At 49.1% G+C, this 16,421-nt stretch overlaps 7 protein-coding genes across 7 annotated transcripts; 4 read left to right on the forward strand and 3 right to left on the reverse strand.

The window, feature by feature from the left end:
* Positions 1 to 166: 166 nt before the first annotated feature.
* Positions 167 to 1,802, reverse strand: N7529_003023 (sugar transporter family protein; the record flags this gene model as incomplete). The annotated part of the gene is made up of 3 exons (XM_057238550.1): positions 167 to 817; positions 884 to 1,558; positions 1,626 to 1,802. The coding sequence occupies 3 exons, from the start codon at positions 1,800 to 1,802 to the stop codon at positions 167 to 169; spliced, it is 1,503 nt and encodes a 500-aa protein (XP_057101161.1).
* A 3,134-nt stretch (positions 1,803 to 4,936) lies between these two features.
* Positions 4,937 to 5,755, forward strand: N7529_003024 (putative glutamine-serine rich protein MS8; the record flags this gene model as incomplete). The annotated part of the gene is made up of 3 exons (XM_057238551.1): positions 4,937 to 5,056; positions 5,157 to 5,575; positions 5,638 to 5,755. 3 exons carry the CDS (start codon positions 4,937 to 4,939, stop codon positions 5,753 to 5,755), a joined length of 657 nt encoding a protein of 218 aa, XP_057101162.1.
* A 315-nt stretch (positions 5,756 to 6,070) lies between these two features.
* Positions 6,071 to 7,075, reverse strand: N7529_003025 (uncharacterized protein; the record flags this gene model as incomplete). Its single annotated transcript, XM_057238552.1, has 1 exon — positions 6,071 to 7,075. One exon carries the CDS (start codon positions 7,073 to 7,075, stop codon positions 6,071 to 6,073), a length of 1,005 nt encoding a protein of 334 aa, XP_057101163.1.
* Positions 7,076 to 7,457: 382 nt separating this feature from the next.
* On the forward strand, positions 7,458 to 10,168 carry N7529_003026 (putative APSES transcription factor (MbpA); the record flags this gene model as incomplete). The annotated part of the gene is made up of 3 exons (XM_057238553.1): positions 7,458 to 7,724; positions 7,782 to 9,438; positions 9,489 to 10,168. Coding segments are annotated over 3 exons (2,604 nt in total), but the record flags the coding sequence as incomplete, so codon positions are not given.
* Positions 10,169 to 10,611: 443 nt separating this feature from the next.
* Positions 10,612 to 12,193, forward strand: N7529_003027 (glycoside hydrolase family 5 protein; the record flags this gene model as incomplete). The annotated part of the gene is made up of 4 exons (XM_057238554.1): positions 10,612 to 10,709; positions 10,768 to 11,032; positions 11,091 to 11,471; positions 11,528 to 12,193. The coding sequence occupies 4 exons, from the start codon at positions 10,612 to 10,614 to the stop codon at positions 12,191 to 12,193; spliced, it is 1,410 nt and encodes a 469-aa protein (XP_057101165.1).
* Positions 12,194 to 12,319: 126 nt separating this feature from the next.
* On the reverse strand, positions 12,320 to 14,119 carry N7529_003028 (sugar porter family MFS transporter; the record flags this gene model as incomplete). The annotated part of the gene is made up of 4 exons (XM_057238555.1): positions 12,320 to 12,777; positions 12,857 to 13,097; positions 13,158 to 13,855; positions 13,903 to 14,119. The coding sequence occupies 4 exons, from the start codon at positions 14,117 to 14,119 to the stop codon at positions 12,320 to 12,322; spliced, it is 1,614 nt and encodes a 537-aa protein (XP_057101166.1).
* Positions 14,120 to 15,079: 960 nt separating this feature from the next.
* N7529_003029 (NAD(P)-dependent alcohol dehydrogenase) lies at positions 15,080 to 16,341 on the forward strand (the record flags this gene model as incomplete). The annotated part of the gene is made up of 3 exons (XM_057238556.1): positions 15,080 to 15,103; positions 15,177 to 15,305; positions 15,385 to 16,341. 3 exons carry the CDS (start codon positions 15,080 to 15,082, stop codon positions 16,339 to 16,341), a joined length of 1,110 nt encoding a protein of 369 aa, XP_057101167.1.
* Between the last annotated feature and the right edge of the window lie 80 nt (positions 16,342 to 16,421).

A 16,421-nucleotide genomic window follows, 5' to 3' on the forward strand; every position in this document is an offset into this window, starting at 1 on the left:
CAAGGCTCAAGCAAAGAAGGAAAGAAAAGGTTGGTGATTAATTTCAGGCCTATTCAACTATCTCACATCCATTCTAGGATTTCAATTCGTGTCAAAGTGAGCCCATTTCAAGGCTCAACCAAAGCCATTCTGAGCCTTCGCCTGCATATCATATCGTGTACAAGGACTATGAGACGTGCGAAGCCCGACCCTTCTCTGCGTCATCCCCATATCCAACCTTCTGGTCCATACCACGGTGAGCTGCCACCTCCTGAAGGTCGGCATCATGCTCAGCATCGAAGTTACGGCCCAGCCGCTCCGGCCCGGCAAGTGTAATCAGAATAACATAAGCGAACACACAGCCCATGAAGATACATATGACCTTGCCGTACTCGTAGCGGTGGGCAGATTCTTTAGTTGGGGGCAGTGGGAAGCGTTCGCCAATAGTAGATTCAATGGTCGAGCTAGCAGAAGATACTAGATTGCCGAGCTGGTAGGCTGTTCCGACAGCAAAGGTGCGGATGGGACCTGGAGATAGCTCCATAAGGTGGATGGGGATTACACCCCACGCACCCTGCACCATGAACTGCTCAAAGTAGGCGGCAGCGATCACATTTTTGTTTTGGACGAATGTGTAGGGGTAAAGCAGGGCGCCGCCGACGATGCTGATTACGATGATGGAGAAGCGGCGGCCGAAGATCTGACTTGCCCAGCCGCACAAGGTGCCACCTGACAAAGCACCCAGATTGGCGACAACTTGTGTTACGGTGACTGCATTTTTCGAGAAGTTGAATTGGTTCTCCAACATTGTTGGATAAAGATCTTGGGATCCATGCGACTAGTGTCCACGTTAGTCTTTTGTCTAATCTCACAAACTAGAGAGAATGGTCAGTTGGTTACTTACCATGAAATTGAACCCGGCCATCAAAAGGACCAAATAGATAAGCATAAGCCAATGACGCTGCAGTGCAACTTTGCCCTCTGAAATAAACGATGCCGCGACACCTCCACGCATCTCTTGGCGTGCTTCCTGGCGCCGACGGAAAGTCTCGGTCTCACCTAGGAACAACCGGAAGATGATGATCAGCACCGGTGGACCAGCCGCAAACCAGTACAAGGGCCGCCAGCCATGTGAGGTGGTATCGACAAGCCCACGGGCAAAAGCCGTGGCGAGTAAATATCCAAAGGCGTAACCCTGTTGCAATAGTCCCGAGACAATACCTCTGGCCGCTGGGGGACAGTCCTCTAGCGCCGTGGCTGCCGCATTACCATACAGGCCACCCATGGCGATTCCAAACAAAGCGCGACAGGCCAAGAACTGTTTATAGGTTTGACAGAAACCAGCGCCGAGCTCCAAAACAACGAAAAGAAGCTGGTTGACAATGAATGGCCATTTTCGGCCCCATCGATCGGAGGCAATTCCAAAGGTGATCGCACCGACGGATCGAAGCATAAGCACCAATGTAATCCCCCAGGTAATATCGGTAACGGATTTATCGAATGTTTTGGCAAGCTGAGATGTTGTCAAAGACACTGTAAAAAAGTCGAAAGAGTCCCAAGACCATCCCAAGAACGCCACCTAGGAAGCTTAGTTAGCCAAGAGCCAAGTCTTATTATTTGCGCGCCCAGCCCTATGATCGACATACGGTGAAATTGAGCCACTGGGTTCGATTGAGCAACGTCAAAGCTTTGAACGGGTTTGGCGCGGGATTCATTGGAGGCACGAGGGTAGGAATGCGGGTCGCGATGTAACGCCCGATGCTCATATGTTCTTCGACATCCGGCGAAGATGCCTCGTGTTGAGGCTCTCGCTCACCGGCCATGACTATTAAGAACCCCAAAGCAGTTTTAAGTGAGAAGTATGCTGAGATTGGCAGGTGCTCTAAGGAAGGGGAGAAAAATTGATAAATGGAATTTAAATCGATACGAAGGGCCCCGGGGGTCAAGCTCAACTAAATACGACCCTATGACCATGCGACGGGACCCCCGGGTTTAGAGCTAAACCAAGACGCAAAGAAGCAAATGATTGAATCCACGGGACACCGACAGTCTGAGACCCCACTAAATACAAGGATGACATCCGATCTCATTCGCCTAACATGCGGGTAATCCTAGAGAGTCGGGGCTGGGCACGAATGATTGTGAGAGATCCAAGCTGAACCGCCGATCACGGTACGCTTTTGTCCTTCAGAAAACGTGTAGTCCCCATGGGGTTAGCAAACTCTCATATCTACGTCCACGGCATGATAAAAATCCGAGCAAATCATAAACATGGTTTAAATGTAAGGCACCCGACGTCGTACCGTAGACTTTCTTATTAAGATATTGAGATTGGTTATAATCACCGCTAAACTTTGCCTTCATGTTTCAACCAATATTTTTTACAATTTAACAATTTAACAACTTAGTTAACCTTTTAGTTCTCTGTTAGCAGGTTAGCTTATCGCAAACATATTTGTCGAACATATTGTGTAACAACTTTGTTTGGACCGGCCAAGACTTATTCCGCTATACTCCGTACAATATTGACCTGACCCCAGATCACTCCACACGCCCCATGTTAAACAGAATGGCCCCCACAGTAATACCCCCGGACTACCCCTCTACTACATACACATGTTAAATCTTCTTGCTCGTCAATAACAATATTATTAATGATATAGAAAATCAGAAGTGATATTTTGCAAAATTAGACACGCTATAATTAGCCCACCGCTAAACCTCGGTATACCCATTAGGCCAATACTATGCTTGCTGACTTTTTGCCGAAACGCACATCTCGGTTGGATTTTCGATATTGTGCAAACGAATACGTAGGTATGTGAAGAGTCGGCTGGTGCATATAGATCCTTATTTGTGCTAAAGGCAATTTCAACTTATCCAATCACCACACATCACACTTTGTCCCGATACTCGGCGGCCCGGGGTAAAAGCTTGGCGGCGTTTCTACGGAACTAAGGCTTCGGATAGGCTTCGGTGGCTTGAATGACCTTCGGACGATGGCCGATGCAACTAGATCCCGACGTAAAAGAAACGGAGCGAGGTTCAATACTTTTTGAGGCAACAGATCCGACAAAGCCCATAGGTTGGAATTGCCAGATAAGTAAGTACGTATTGATAAGTGAAAACCCCCGCAAACTCCGGAGAACGCCAAGAACTGGAGTAAGCTACCATATCAATCTCGGTGCTCCGCGGGTCTCATAAAATGCTTTTAATATGAAGATAGTATGTCTGCTCCACTAGGTATATAGCATCTTCAGGACTCAAACCTACGACAGCTTCCGAAGTCTTGAGAGTAGCTTTTCTTGGCGGCGGTGCCAATAAATGCCACGCCATTGGCAGAAAGCTTTTTATGACTACGTTCAGACGACGGCGATCCATGGCATTTGAGCCGGAGTTTTTGCTTTTGCGTTTATTTTGCTATTGGTACATTCCCGGGCATATCGTCTCCACTCCTGCAGTTTGCTATTCCTCAAGCGGGACTTTGGAACTTGTCAATCTTTATTTAGGCTATGAGGGGTTGTGGCTGTGAAAATCGGTATCTTGGTCTAGTCCAATATGCCTGCGGCGTAATTCTCCAGCCACATTAGAATGTTTGCTATGTCTTTTCACGGTTGTCGTATACTTCAAGGCTGGAGTTGGATTTGAGATATCTCCATGGCCCTGTTGAATATAATAAAGCGATACATCCTTCGAAATTTGAGGGTTTCACCCAAGTATATCAGATCTACATGTTCTGCTGTGGTTAGGTACCAGCAAGGTCCTTTAGGCAGGAAATTAATAACTATGTCGCTTAACAACCTTCACACTTCAACTCTTGAGATATGGGATTCGACCTGGTTGGGGATGCATATTCTCTGGTATAGGATCTCAGCCCTTTAACCTCTATCACAGGCAAGAAGGCTGTCTTCACCAGGGTAACCCTGGAGGAATATCAGGCATCGCTGCCGAAATCGCCCCAAATGGATGGAAAATCAACTGTTCATTGAGAGTCCAGGGTATTACCTTGGGGGAAGTTTTAAGCCTAGTCTGAAGCTTGTTGATTCTGAGCCAACTAGTGGGCTGGATTTGTGACACAGAACGCTGGGGTTTGGACGGAAGGCTCTATATTACACTAAACTGATGCTTGACTGTTTGTCACCACGCAAATGAGCTTGAAATGCAAACAATAATAGAAATTTCCGAAGTAGGACTGCTCTTCGATTTCGCACAGAAGCCTCATTGCAGGCAAGCTTGGCGCTTGTTGGCTCTGATTGTAGATGAGGCTCCCAACCTTGGAATCAGCTATAGAAAACAAAACACACCTACGTATCGGAATTCCTTTACAAATTGATTTCGGTGAAAGTGCGCCTTTTATTCTCTTATTCGTAGGGTATTAGTGTACACCACAAAAAGAGCCTTTCTTTTTGCATCCAATAAGCATGGAGAAAAGCCCAACTCTATATGCGGCCGATAGTAATTTATCAACTTAGGTAGACAGATATATAATATTGAACTTCAACCCTGTCAAATTTGGTAGCAAACCAGTCAAAAACCCCATGAATACTAGGCAGCTATGTACCATCCCTGATGAGCTCAAGGAGTAATAACTAAGGCTGAAACTTGGTGAGGTTGACCATGAGCGCCCACGTTTAGCTGAGAAGGACAAGCGCCCACCTAGAAGAGAATAGTACTACAACGTACAGAGAAAGTAAAACAACCGAACTGGATACCCGATATAGAAACAACGAGCCACAATCTAATTTCAGTTGAAAAGGAGGCTGTGCTAGTAAAATGACAGGAGGCGGTGCTCTCATTCCGCCCCGCGCGCGTCCCCGCTGATGCCGTATTTATTGTCAGCGCATTCCCAAGTCTCACTTCATCTATCCAATTCCTAAAGCTGCTACTCCTCAGTATTAAATCATACTTTTATTCCCAACTTATTGAGAAAAAGACACCCAACCCATCATCCTTCATCATGTCGTATTACAGTGGTCCTCCGCAAAATCAACAAGGTGGTTATTATGATCAGCAAGGCCAAAACCATTATCCTCAGGGCCATTCTCCTCAACCACAGCAAGGCTATTACCCACCAGAGGTACGTATTTCAATCGGGCTGATCCCTCGTTACAACACCCAACTCTCACCTCTCATCGTATCTACCACGACCATACATAACTAACGCATCCGATTTACAGGGCCAGCAGGGCTACGGCCAGCCTCCATATGGCCAAGCGCCTCCATATGGCCAGTACCAGGAGGGCCACGGCCAGCCTCAATACGGCCAAGCACCTCCATACGACCAGCAGCGCCAGGGACACGACCAGTCTCAGTATGGCCAAGCGCCTCCATATGAACAGCAGGGTCACCAGTCTGGCCCGGGTTACCCGGCCCAAGGTGGAGGCGCAAACGCCGACTACTACGGCGGTGCACCTGCACAACATCAGCAGGGCCAGCCTGGCGCTGTAGGACCAGAGGGTGACAGGGGTCTCGGATCGACACTGCTGGGTGGTGCCGCTGGTGGCTTCATGGGTAATAAGCTTGGTCATGGTTTCCTCGGTACCGCGGGCGGTGCTGTCTTGGGTGCGGTCGGTATGAACATGGCAACCAATGCGCTGTAAGTCTTTTCCCTCCTTGATGTGTGTGGGGATTTGGAGACTGACTTGTCTTTTGCTGTAGTGGAAAGGAGAAGAAGAAGCACAAGAAAGACAAGAAAGACAAGAAGCATAAGAAGGATAAGAAGCACAAGCGCAGTAAATCTAGCTCGAGCAGCTCGAGCAGCTCTGACAGTGACTGAGTTGAAGCTGAAAAGGTTCAATGGCCATGGCCACTTGTCCCTGAGTCCTTCTTTTCATGTATATCCTGCTTCTTTTTGTATTTCTGCTTACCGGATTGACCAGCTTGATAGTACCGTTCCACATCTGCGGTAACGGTGAGGACCTTGACGCGTTACGCTTATCCTATATATCCATGTATTCATAACGGCATTACGGCCCCTGAACAATGTTAAATTGCCGAATGGCGAACACAACCTAGAGCTCAATTTGGATGGTGACATGGCCGATCAGGCATAGAGTCCGAATATTATATTCTGATTATGTTTAGTATTGTGTTATTGTGGCGGCATGTGCGCCTCGCCATGCTTTCCCGTTGGTTGGAAGAAGGCCGCTGAATCAACACTACCGTCCAGATCAGCTGACAGCCGTGGAACTTCCTTTGGTGTATCCCACACAAAGCGCCATCTTTCGGTTATAGGGTTCCAGTATTGACGAGGCACCAGGGAAGAAAGACGCCGCCAGTGACGCCGCATGAACCTGGATGTGATAATATGTGGTCGGCCATTGGCATATTCCGCAAAGGTGTTTCCTTTCTCAGGACCTTTGGCAAGCAACTGAAACAGTTCGCTCTCGGATTTTATTTTGGTCTCAGATATTACCTTTCTCCGCTTGACAGGTGCCCACTGCACAGTTCCCGAGATTAAGCCATCAAGCATTTGTAAATCTTTCTCTGGTAACGGTGGAAGAATACTGCTCAATGTAGCATTGTACCATTTTCTGCGGACATTCATCTTCCGACACTCAGCTAAGGGTTTCCCCCAGCTGTTTTCCTTGGGAATGGGTGGTGCCAGGTGTTTGATCAAAGGCCTGCGGCGTGTCGCTGTGACCACTGCGTTCTGCATATGAGAGGCTGCAAGACTCTTGACGATCGCTGGGGGCTCCCAGCCATCATGGAACTTGACTGGTTGGGAGATAAGTTCTTGAAGTGCGGCAGTGTTATTTGGGATTTGAGGCTTTAACATTTCTCCCAGTAGCTCATGGCGCCTCCTCCCGGTGCGACCGTATGATAATGACAGGACTTTCTCGAGAGGACGTGAATAGCCCTCATTGGCTCTTCGTAAAATCGAAAAAGCATTTCTTGCTGTGTGAGCCGCTTGAGGACCAGCCTTTGAGCGAGAGGAACCAGCACGATATCGGGAGATGACATGATCTCGCATGTAGTTGCGGGCGATGGGGTCAGGAAGGTAGGTACATTCTCGCAATGTGGCACGTAGTAACTGGCGCCATTGATGTGGCTTTGACAAATCCTTTAGCCAATGTGTAGGTTGTGGTCTGGCCATGTTTAACCGTTGTGAAGACAAGCAAGAAGAAAAAGATGTTCCAATGGAGAAACGCGAAAATCTTGGCGAAATGCGTATCACGGGAACTCCGACGCGCCCTTTTTCGACTTCCACCAAAACCCCGCGACTTGGCCTTACTTTGCATTGAGAGCCTCTTGAATCTTGATATTCTGATATTTTCTTATTATTATTAATTTTTAACTTGGCATTTTCCTTTTGGTCACTTTGAGACCTTGAATGGTATTTGGTTTGGCTTGCGGTTTCCCTTCAGAGGGTTAGCCACGCGCCTCATTGAGCTCGCGTCATTCCAATCGACATTCGGTATCCTCCCCTTGCTACTTGATTCAGGCGTCATTGCCCGATTTGGTAGGACATTATTAGGGGGAAAAAGACAATGTCCTACTCGCAGGGTAGTACAGGGTCGAATGGAATGGCCTATAACATTTTGAATGCTTCGATGAATGCCTCGCAATCCCTATCCTCCACCCCTCGCGCAACTCCTCCGCCCCCGAAAGGCTCGCAGATGTCCTATTCCGGTTACCCAAGTGGACTCCCACGATCAACAACAACTAGCTTTGGGGGATATGATGGGTCGAAGGATTATGGTTCTATGTCATACCAGGAAGAGCACAAACCACAAATTTATCGGGTTCGTGATCTTTATATCCACCCACAAAATACAAAATACTAACTAGTCTCCCAATAGGCCGTCTATTCTAATATCGCTGTCTATGAGATGGAAGTGAATGGTGTTGCTGTTATGAAACGTCGATCCGATTCTTGGTTGAATGCTACCCAAATTTTGAAAGTTGCCGGCGTCGTGAAGGCAAGACGAACGAAAACACTCGAAAAGGAAATTGCGGCCGGTGAACACGAGAAGGTTCAAGGTGGTTACGGAAAATACCAGGGGACTTGGGTCAATTATCAACGGGGTGTGGACCTCTGTAAAGAGTACCACGTCGAAGAAGCCCTCCGGCCATTGCTGGAGTACGACTCGAACCCTGACGGCTCCGGAACTCCTGCCCATGGAAATATAGATACGCCCACCAAAGAACAAGCTATGGCCGCGCAACGCAAGCGTCTCTACAATGGCGGAGAGAGTCGAAGTGCGTCGCAGCCGCAACAGGGAACCTTTTTCCAAAATATCTCGCGTACCGCTGCCACTGCTGTGAACGCTCTCAGTAAAGCACGCTTCGACTCGCCTAGCTCGAACAGTCGTCGTCCTAGCGTGATACGCAAACCCTCACAACAAATGAGCAGCCAAGAATCCGGACTTCCATTCAGCAGCCAACAGAGCATGTACAGCGTGTCCGACAGTGGATTTGGAAGCCTGCAAAATCGGCACCAGATTCAAGAAGACCACGACGACTCAGCAGAACCTCCTCGAAAACGCATGCGTTCTAACTCACACCATGGCCCACCCATCGGTCTTACCCGCGAACCATCCAATCTATCCATGCATGAACCTACCCCCACTGAACCGAACGATTCCTTCTACCAAGACATGGATATCCCCCCTCCTCCCATTGATGATGGCTCCAAGCGCGGAGTCGAGTCACTGGCTCCCGCTTCTACCCCCGAGCGATTCCAGAAGATGAAGCTCATCATGACACTGTTTCTCGATAAGCGCACGAAAGACTTCACCAATCATCCTGCTTTGGTGCAATTAACAGGTGACGACCTTGAAATTCCTCTTGACGAGTACCGCAACAGTGCACTTCACTGGGCAGCGATGCTCGCGCGCATGTCACTGCTCAACGCACTGTTGGCCAAGGGCGTGAGCATTTCACGTGTCAATGGTGCTGGAGAAACTGCACTGCAAAAGGCCGTTGGAACACGCAACAACCTCGATTATCGAAGCTTCCCTCGCTTGTTACAGATCCTCGCCCCGACGATTGACATGGTTGATTACAGCGGGCGCACCATTTTACACCATATCGCCATGATGGCTGCGACTGGTGGCGGCGGACATGTTTCCGCAAAGCATTATCTAGAAGCTCTTCTTGAGTTTATTGTACGACATGGAGGCATGGTTTCAACTACGAATGGAACTCGCGAGCCAAATGGAACTCCCAGCGTTGATGTCATCTCTTTGGGACGTTTTATCTCTGAGATTGTCAATGCGCGAGATGTTCAAGGCGACACGGCTCTCAATCTGGCCGGACGCGCGCGCTCAGTCCTTGTTCCACAACTCTTGGAAGTAGGTGCTGATCCTCACATTCCAAATCACACCGGTCTCCGCCCGGCTGATTACGGAGTTGGTGTCGACATGGTCGACGGAAATGCACAATCTCAGCAAACAGTGAATCGGAATGACACCTTTATTGATCAACTGGCCAAGTCAAAGAAGGAGATCCTCGAGGGTAAGCAGCTTCCACTCAAGGTGCTTCTTTTTCGCTAACATCAGACTCAGCGGCAATGTCCCAAATCAGCGCAATGGTGGAGGAAACACTGGGTGGGATCGACAGAGAGCTGGCTTCGAGCTTAACACAAAAGCAGGAAAGCTTTGACCATTGGCATACGAAAATCCGTGAGTCTGCCAAAGCTCGGCAAATCGAACAAAAACAATACGATGAACTTAAACGGAAGGTATCTGAACGTGTGGAACTTGATCGTCGTATCAAGAACTTGGAGCGGTCATCCGAGGGTTTGTTGGTTACGGTGAAAAACACACCAGGACTAGACGCTACAAAAACAGTCGTTGTGGGTCATGCCGACCGAGATTCTGGGGTTGACGTTGCTACATTTGACACACTGTTCTCTGAGAATTTCGACCCAGCGTCCGGATTTTCACAACAGCAGGTCGCATTCTTGGCTGCGCTGCCAGCGACAGATTCGCTCAGACGCCAGGCTCAATGCTACAAAGAATTCAACGCCGGATTACTAGCTGAGGTAGAAGGTCTGAAGGCCAAGAACGCAGTTCTCGGCCAGAACTACCGTCGCATGGTGATGGCATGCACGGGCTGGACGGCGGAGCAAGTTGACGAAGCTGCCGAGGGGCTCACGCAATGTGTCAAGGATTTGAATGACAATCCCGTCCCCGAAGACGAAGCTATTGAAATATTGATGCGGGATCGCGGACAGGACTGGTAGTCTGCGTTTGTCTTCTTTATTCTCTGAGCGTTTGGCAGCTTATTCGGACGGCGTTGCTCTTTTTGTCTTGTATCATACAAATACCCTGGTGGCATATTTCTCACGCCCGTTGGCACATGTCTTGTTATTTATCTGAAGAATACAATTCTTGTACACCCCACGCTCTAAGTTCCGTCCTGACTATACACAGCTTGTACAGGCTAAATGTGGCGAGATTAGCCGGATTTTGAGATGGCTCTCGGGCTTGGTGGCTTGCAGCACCCTCGTACCACCTGCCAAGCTATGCATTTATCCAATTCCCCGCGTCAGGTTCATTGTGTTGACCAGACCGGATGAATCCTGTGAGATGGAGTATTTAAATTTCCATGGCATTCCCTGCGCCCCATCTTCGGTTATCTGACCTTTATCCACAATTGCCATCTTGAAGCTAATTCGAATCAACAATGGCTACCGGCTTTCTGCGCGTAAAGGGAGACACTATCGTCGACGGGGAGGGGAATGGTCTTGTTATGCGAGGAGCTGCCCTCGGCGGATGGATGAAGTACGCCAGTATTCCACGCGTGGTGTCTTCTATACCCGGACTAACAACTTTCCCAAAGCATGGAGAATTTCATCACAGGTTTTGCAGGCCATGAAGCACAGCATCGCGCTGCCATGCGTCGAGTCCTCGGACCAGAGAAATACGAATTCTTCTTCGACAGATGGCTTGAGTACTTTTTCACCGAGACCGATGCTAAGTTCTTTGCGGAGCTCGGGTTGAACTGCCTACGGCTGCCATTCAACTACCGACATTTCGAGGATGATATGAATCCCCGCGTATTGAAGGAATCGGGATTCAAACACCTGGATCGAGTCGTGGACCTGGTCTGTCTATACCTATGTTCTTACGGCATGAGATGAACTAACAATATGAGTTACGTAGTGCGCAGCACAAGGCATCTACACCATCTTGGATATGCATGCCGTCCCTGGTGGCCAGAACCCAGACTGGCATTCCGACAACCCTACCGGCTATGCCGCATTCTGGGACTACAAGGATCATCAAGACCGGACTGTTTGGCTCTGGGAGCAGATTGCGACGAGATACAAGAATAATCCATGGGTCGCTGGTTACAATCCGCTCAATGAGCCATGTGACCCGGAGCATGTACGACTACCTGCCTTCTATGCTCGCATTGAGAGCGCAATTCGCAAGATTGACCCCGACCACATACTGTGGCTCGATGGGAACACGTTCGCCATGGAATGGAAGGGGTTCGACGTCGTGTTGCCGAACTGCGTGTATGCCATGCACGATTACTCTGTGAGCTTTCCGTCGGAGATATGACCAACGCTGTGCTAACTTTATTTTCTATTTAGTCCATGGGCTTTCCCACCGGCGATCGATACAAGGGAACAGCAGACCAGAAAGCACACCTAGAGCGTGGCTATCTGCGCAAAGCGCAGTTCATGAGCGAGAACAAGACACCCGTGTGGAACGGGGAGTTCGGGCCTGTCTATGCAGACAACATATCCGATCTTGACGCAGAAACAGTTAATCAGGAACGATACAACCTCCTCGGCGAGCAGCTGCGCATTTACGATAAGTACAACATCAGCTGGTCGATCTGGCTCTACAAGGACATTGGTCTACAGGGTATGATTTATACGAACCCCGAAAGCAGATGGAACCAAAGACTCCGGCCGTTCCTGGCCAAGAAGAAAGACTTCTGGCTGGATAAATGGGGCCGTCGGCCTGCGCCTGATCCTGAGGCTGCGCTGAAGCCTTTGGTCGATTGGATTGACAGTGTCAGTCCTACTGCTAAAGAGACTTACCCCACTTCATGGAACACGGAGATGCATGTCATGCGGAATGTGTTTAATACCTTCTTGGCCGCATCTTTTGTGGACGAGTTTGCCGAGTTGTTCAGGGGAAGCAGTGAGGATGATCTTGATGAGCTGGCTAGAAGCTTCCATTTTGACCGCTGTGTGCAGCGTGAGGGATTGAACCGGATCCTCAAGGACCATGCACATTCGTCTCTTTGAAAGGGTTGAAATAGTAGGTAGCTAAATAAAGGGAAACGCTTCGTCCAATTGGCAACACTGTACCCAGAATTTCGATGTAATAACACTAAGTACTATACTAGATGCTGAGGGGGCACAATATCCTTCTCATGCTGAGTATTCCACCGTTTCACTTTTCGCCTCTTCCATGACCTCAGCATCGCAATCCGCAAACGCCTTATCGCCGAATGCAACCGCGATCTCCTCAAGGGTATGGTGTGCTGTCTCAACATAATAAAAGTGAACAAGAATAGCCGAAGAGAGACAAAACCCTGCAATCACAAGGTAGAAATAGCCATGTATGCCGGAAAAAGCATCAGGGGACACCATGCCAATGATGAAATTGAACACCCAATTGCTAGTCGTAGCCAGAGCCATGCCTTTGCTGCGGCCCCGCAGCGGGAAGATTTCCGCAGGCAACAGCCACGGCATTGGCCCCCAGGTGAAGCCATAGAGGATATTGTAAAGCATCACGAAGGCATACTGGCCATTTGCTTTGGCTTGGATGTCTATGTCGATTTCAGTGAAGACGCAGACGATGCCTAGCAGTACGGCCATTCCGAGACCTGGTGGAATATTTGACTCGTTAGCTCAATTAATCAAAGATGAATACCATTTCCTGGTGAAGTGCTTTGGGATACTGACCTCCGAGAATGAGCAATGGTTTCCGGCCCCACCTGTCGGCTAACCACCAAGTAACGATTGTTGCGGCGGTATATGGAAGAGCGTTTGCAGCTGTATATAGGAGAGACTTTCGGTTGTCATACCCGGCAGATGAAAGAGTGCTCGGGAGATAGAATGAGATGATATTGATCCCGTTGATCTGTGCGAACATCTGCACTGTGATTCCAACAATTGTTCTTTTCCGATACCGAGTGAACATTTCCTACAGAGGGCATTCGTGGTCAGCGGTCCGTATATAATGGATGGATACAGGGTGTCTTACCGTCCAACTGGACTTTCCCAGGTTGCTTTCATAGATCACGGCTTCTTGAATTTCAAGGAAAGTTCGTTGGACATGTTCTGCTTGTGTGTCGCCGTTGGAATGCAGGTCTGCAATTGTTTGCAGACTCTCGTCCACAAACCCATTGATCGCCAGCCACCGCGGAGTTTCTGGTAAAAAGAACGACATGCTCATCAAGACAAAGGAGAGGACAATCTGAATGATGAAAGGACCTTGCCACGATATGTGTTTCGGCAACAAGAAGTTAAACCCATAGTCTACCCAACACGAAAGCATATATCCTGCAATCAAAAAGGTGTACTCAATCCCAACCATCAAGCCTCGGCGATGAGCGGCCGCAATCTCTGTTTGGATAATAGGCACAGTCATGGATAGGAATCCTACACCCACTCCTTGAATAGTACGGCCTGCGATGAACGTAGCAAAACCAGGCGCGGATATCTGAATGAACGAGGCAAAGAAGTAGATGAATGCTCCGACGCGGACACACTTCTTTCGACCGATCATGTCCCCAAGTCGACCTGCTACCAGGGCTCCCACCGCCGCTGCTGCTTGTAAACAGGCGACGGAAATTCCCGTGATGGAAGGATCAACTCCGCCTGTGGTTCCATCGGCCCCTCCGTAGTTTTTGAAAAAGCGAGACACGAAGACCTCGTTAACCAACAGTCCAGACATGATTCCTGTTTGTTCAGCAGCTAGTTTGGCAATTTTTTCCATGGAGTCTCACCGGAGTTGTATCCGAAAAGGGCATCGCCCAAACTGCCAAAGGCACAGGTGGCATACAGCAAGATTTTACCTTTGAAAGGATATCGAGCGGATATTTTCTTAGGTTTGAGCTTTCTCTCTAGCCAGCCTTGTTGCTCTTCGGCTTGTGCGGCGACGGCAAGGGACCGTTCGCGGATAGTGCTGTTCGGGTCTACCCCGGAAGATTTGGTGGCACTCATAGTGCCAAACAGAGACTGATCAACACGAACACGCACGGTGGATGTAGAAAGAATGGAATATCAACTTGATCAAGAAAATTCCGTGGTAACATTCATGGAATAGCCGGAGGGCAATGGCTTTATTTCTACCCCGGACCCTGTCCCGTGGGGAAAAGCCATCTTCTCCAGAATGACGGGGAAATGAACTCTGCATTGTGTAACAATGGGGTCGACAGTTCGGTATACGCCCGAATTCCATGGGGTCTCATAATGGCCCGGGATTGTCATTGGAGGATACGGGGGCAGCTAATGAATTTGGTTTCTGGGCATGCTCCCGAGGCCGAGCCGGTCGTGAAATTTGACCTTATTATTGACGATTTCACCCGGCATCGTGTAGTCAAATCTAAGGTGTACCTTTTAGTTTGTCTATTGACTGTTCCGATTGGTTGAGAAAAGGGTCGGTTCCGGGATAGTGGGACTATCATCTCGGTTCCGGTGGCGAATATCACGGTTCCGGGATGAAGATGGAGTAGCATATCCCGAACAATGGCTCGGCTTGGGAGCTTGCGGGATTTAAATGCAAGAAATCGATCTCGGAACCTATAAACTGTCAGTTGGAGAATACTGGAATGGATTCGAAATTCAAATGATGCTTTCATCATTCCAGCCCTAATCAACATTAGTGTTAATTGACTGTATTGTTTGACATGGTGAAATGGTTAGTATCCCGTATACCAGTACAATTACAATATCGTAATATCAGTCCAGTTTGGATGTCGGAAACACCCCGACGATTATGGAGTCTTCCTTATACAATTGGCCGAGTATCCGCCGGAAGAGACTTAACATGTCCCATAAGCGCCAAATCCACAGACTCGAATCTCGGATGATGTGACTGGACCTCAATGAATCCGGAATATTTAAAGCTCGGTAGATTCCTGGGTATTGGTATTGAATTCAATCATATTAGCACCCGCAGTTATGACTATCATGAAAGATGCTCAGGTTAGTCGAACCCGGGATCAGAGGCTAGGAGAACAGCTGTATAATGACCCTGCTGACTTCAATAACTTTGTAGAGACCTAACCAGGCGTTTGTTCTACACCCAGGAGGCACATTTTCATTTGAAGAACGCAGCAAGCCCACACTCCAATCTTCCCGAGATGTTATAGTCCAAGTTATGGCAACAGGCCTTTGTGGTTCAGACGTGAGTTACAACTTCCGATTTCCTCGTATTTTCGGTGTTTTAATGCGCTGGAAGCTAACAATCATTCCTTTACACACAGGTCCACTACTGGCAGCACGGCCGGATAGGGCGATACGTCGTTGAAGACCCCATAACGTTGGGCCACGAGTCAACCGGGATTGTGATCGAGAGCGGAAGCGACGCTCAAGGTGTAAAAGTCGGAGATCGTGTCGCTCTAGAACCAGGAATCGCCTGCAACACCTGCACCCATTGCCGCAGTGGCCGCTATAACCTCTGCCAGGCCATGCGCTTCGCCGCAACGCCCCCATACGACGGAACACTCGCCAGCTATTATCGCGTCCCCGCAGAATGCTGTTTCAAGTTGCCACCACATATCTCCCTGCGAGACGGCACTCTGATCGAGCCTCTCAGTGTCGCCGTGCATAGCTGTCGGCTGGCAGGCAACATGCAAGAGAAATCAGTCGTCATATTTGGAGCCGGGCCGGTTGGCTTGCTCTGCTGTGCCGTTGCACGAGCATTCGGCGCATCAACAGTAGTCGCAGTGGACGTTGTTCCGGCTCGGCTAAGTTCTGCGGTCAAATATGGTGCTACGCACACATACCAAATGAGCAGCGAAGCGGCGGACAAGAACGCGGAGGACTTGTTGACTGCTGCAGGGCTGCAGTCGGGTGCTGATATTGCCTTGGATGCGACCGGCGCAGAGCCCTGCTTGAACTGTGGTATTTTCGCCCTCACGCAGGGTGGAACTTTCGTTCAGGTCGGCTTGGGAAACCCGAATCTTTCCCTCCCAGTTGGTCAGATCTGTGATAAAGAGGTCGTGTTCAAAGGCAGCTTCCGATACGGACCTGGGGACTTCGAATTGGCTGTTGGATTGCTGGAATCACGTCGGGTCAGGCTGGATGGCCTCGTCACTCATGAGTTTCCTTTCGGAGAGGCGGAGCAGGCGTTCAATAATGTCGCCAGGAGAGTTGGGATTAAAAGTGTCATATATGGTCCAGGTGTTGATGAAGAAGTTGCAAATGCGGCTTCAGTATAGTGGTCAAATTGATGATGGCATGCATATAAAGGGCCTTTAATTATCGATGATGTTTGAGCGCAAACGCCCTCTTGATCCCA

Source organism: Penicillium soppii (genome assembly GCF_028829465.1).
Source record: "Penicillium soppii strain IBT 18220 chromosome Unknown utg000003l, whole genome shotgun sequence".
Taxonomy (NCBI): Eukaryota; Fungi; Ascomycota; class Eurotiomycetes; order Eurotiales; family Aspergillaceae; genus Penicillium; species Penicillium soppii.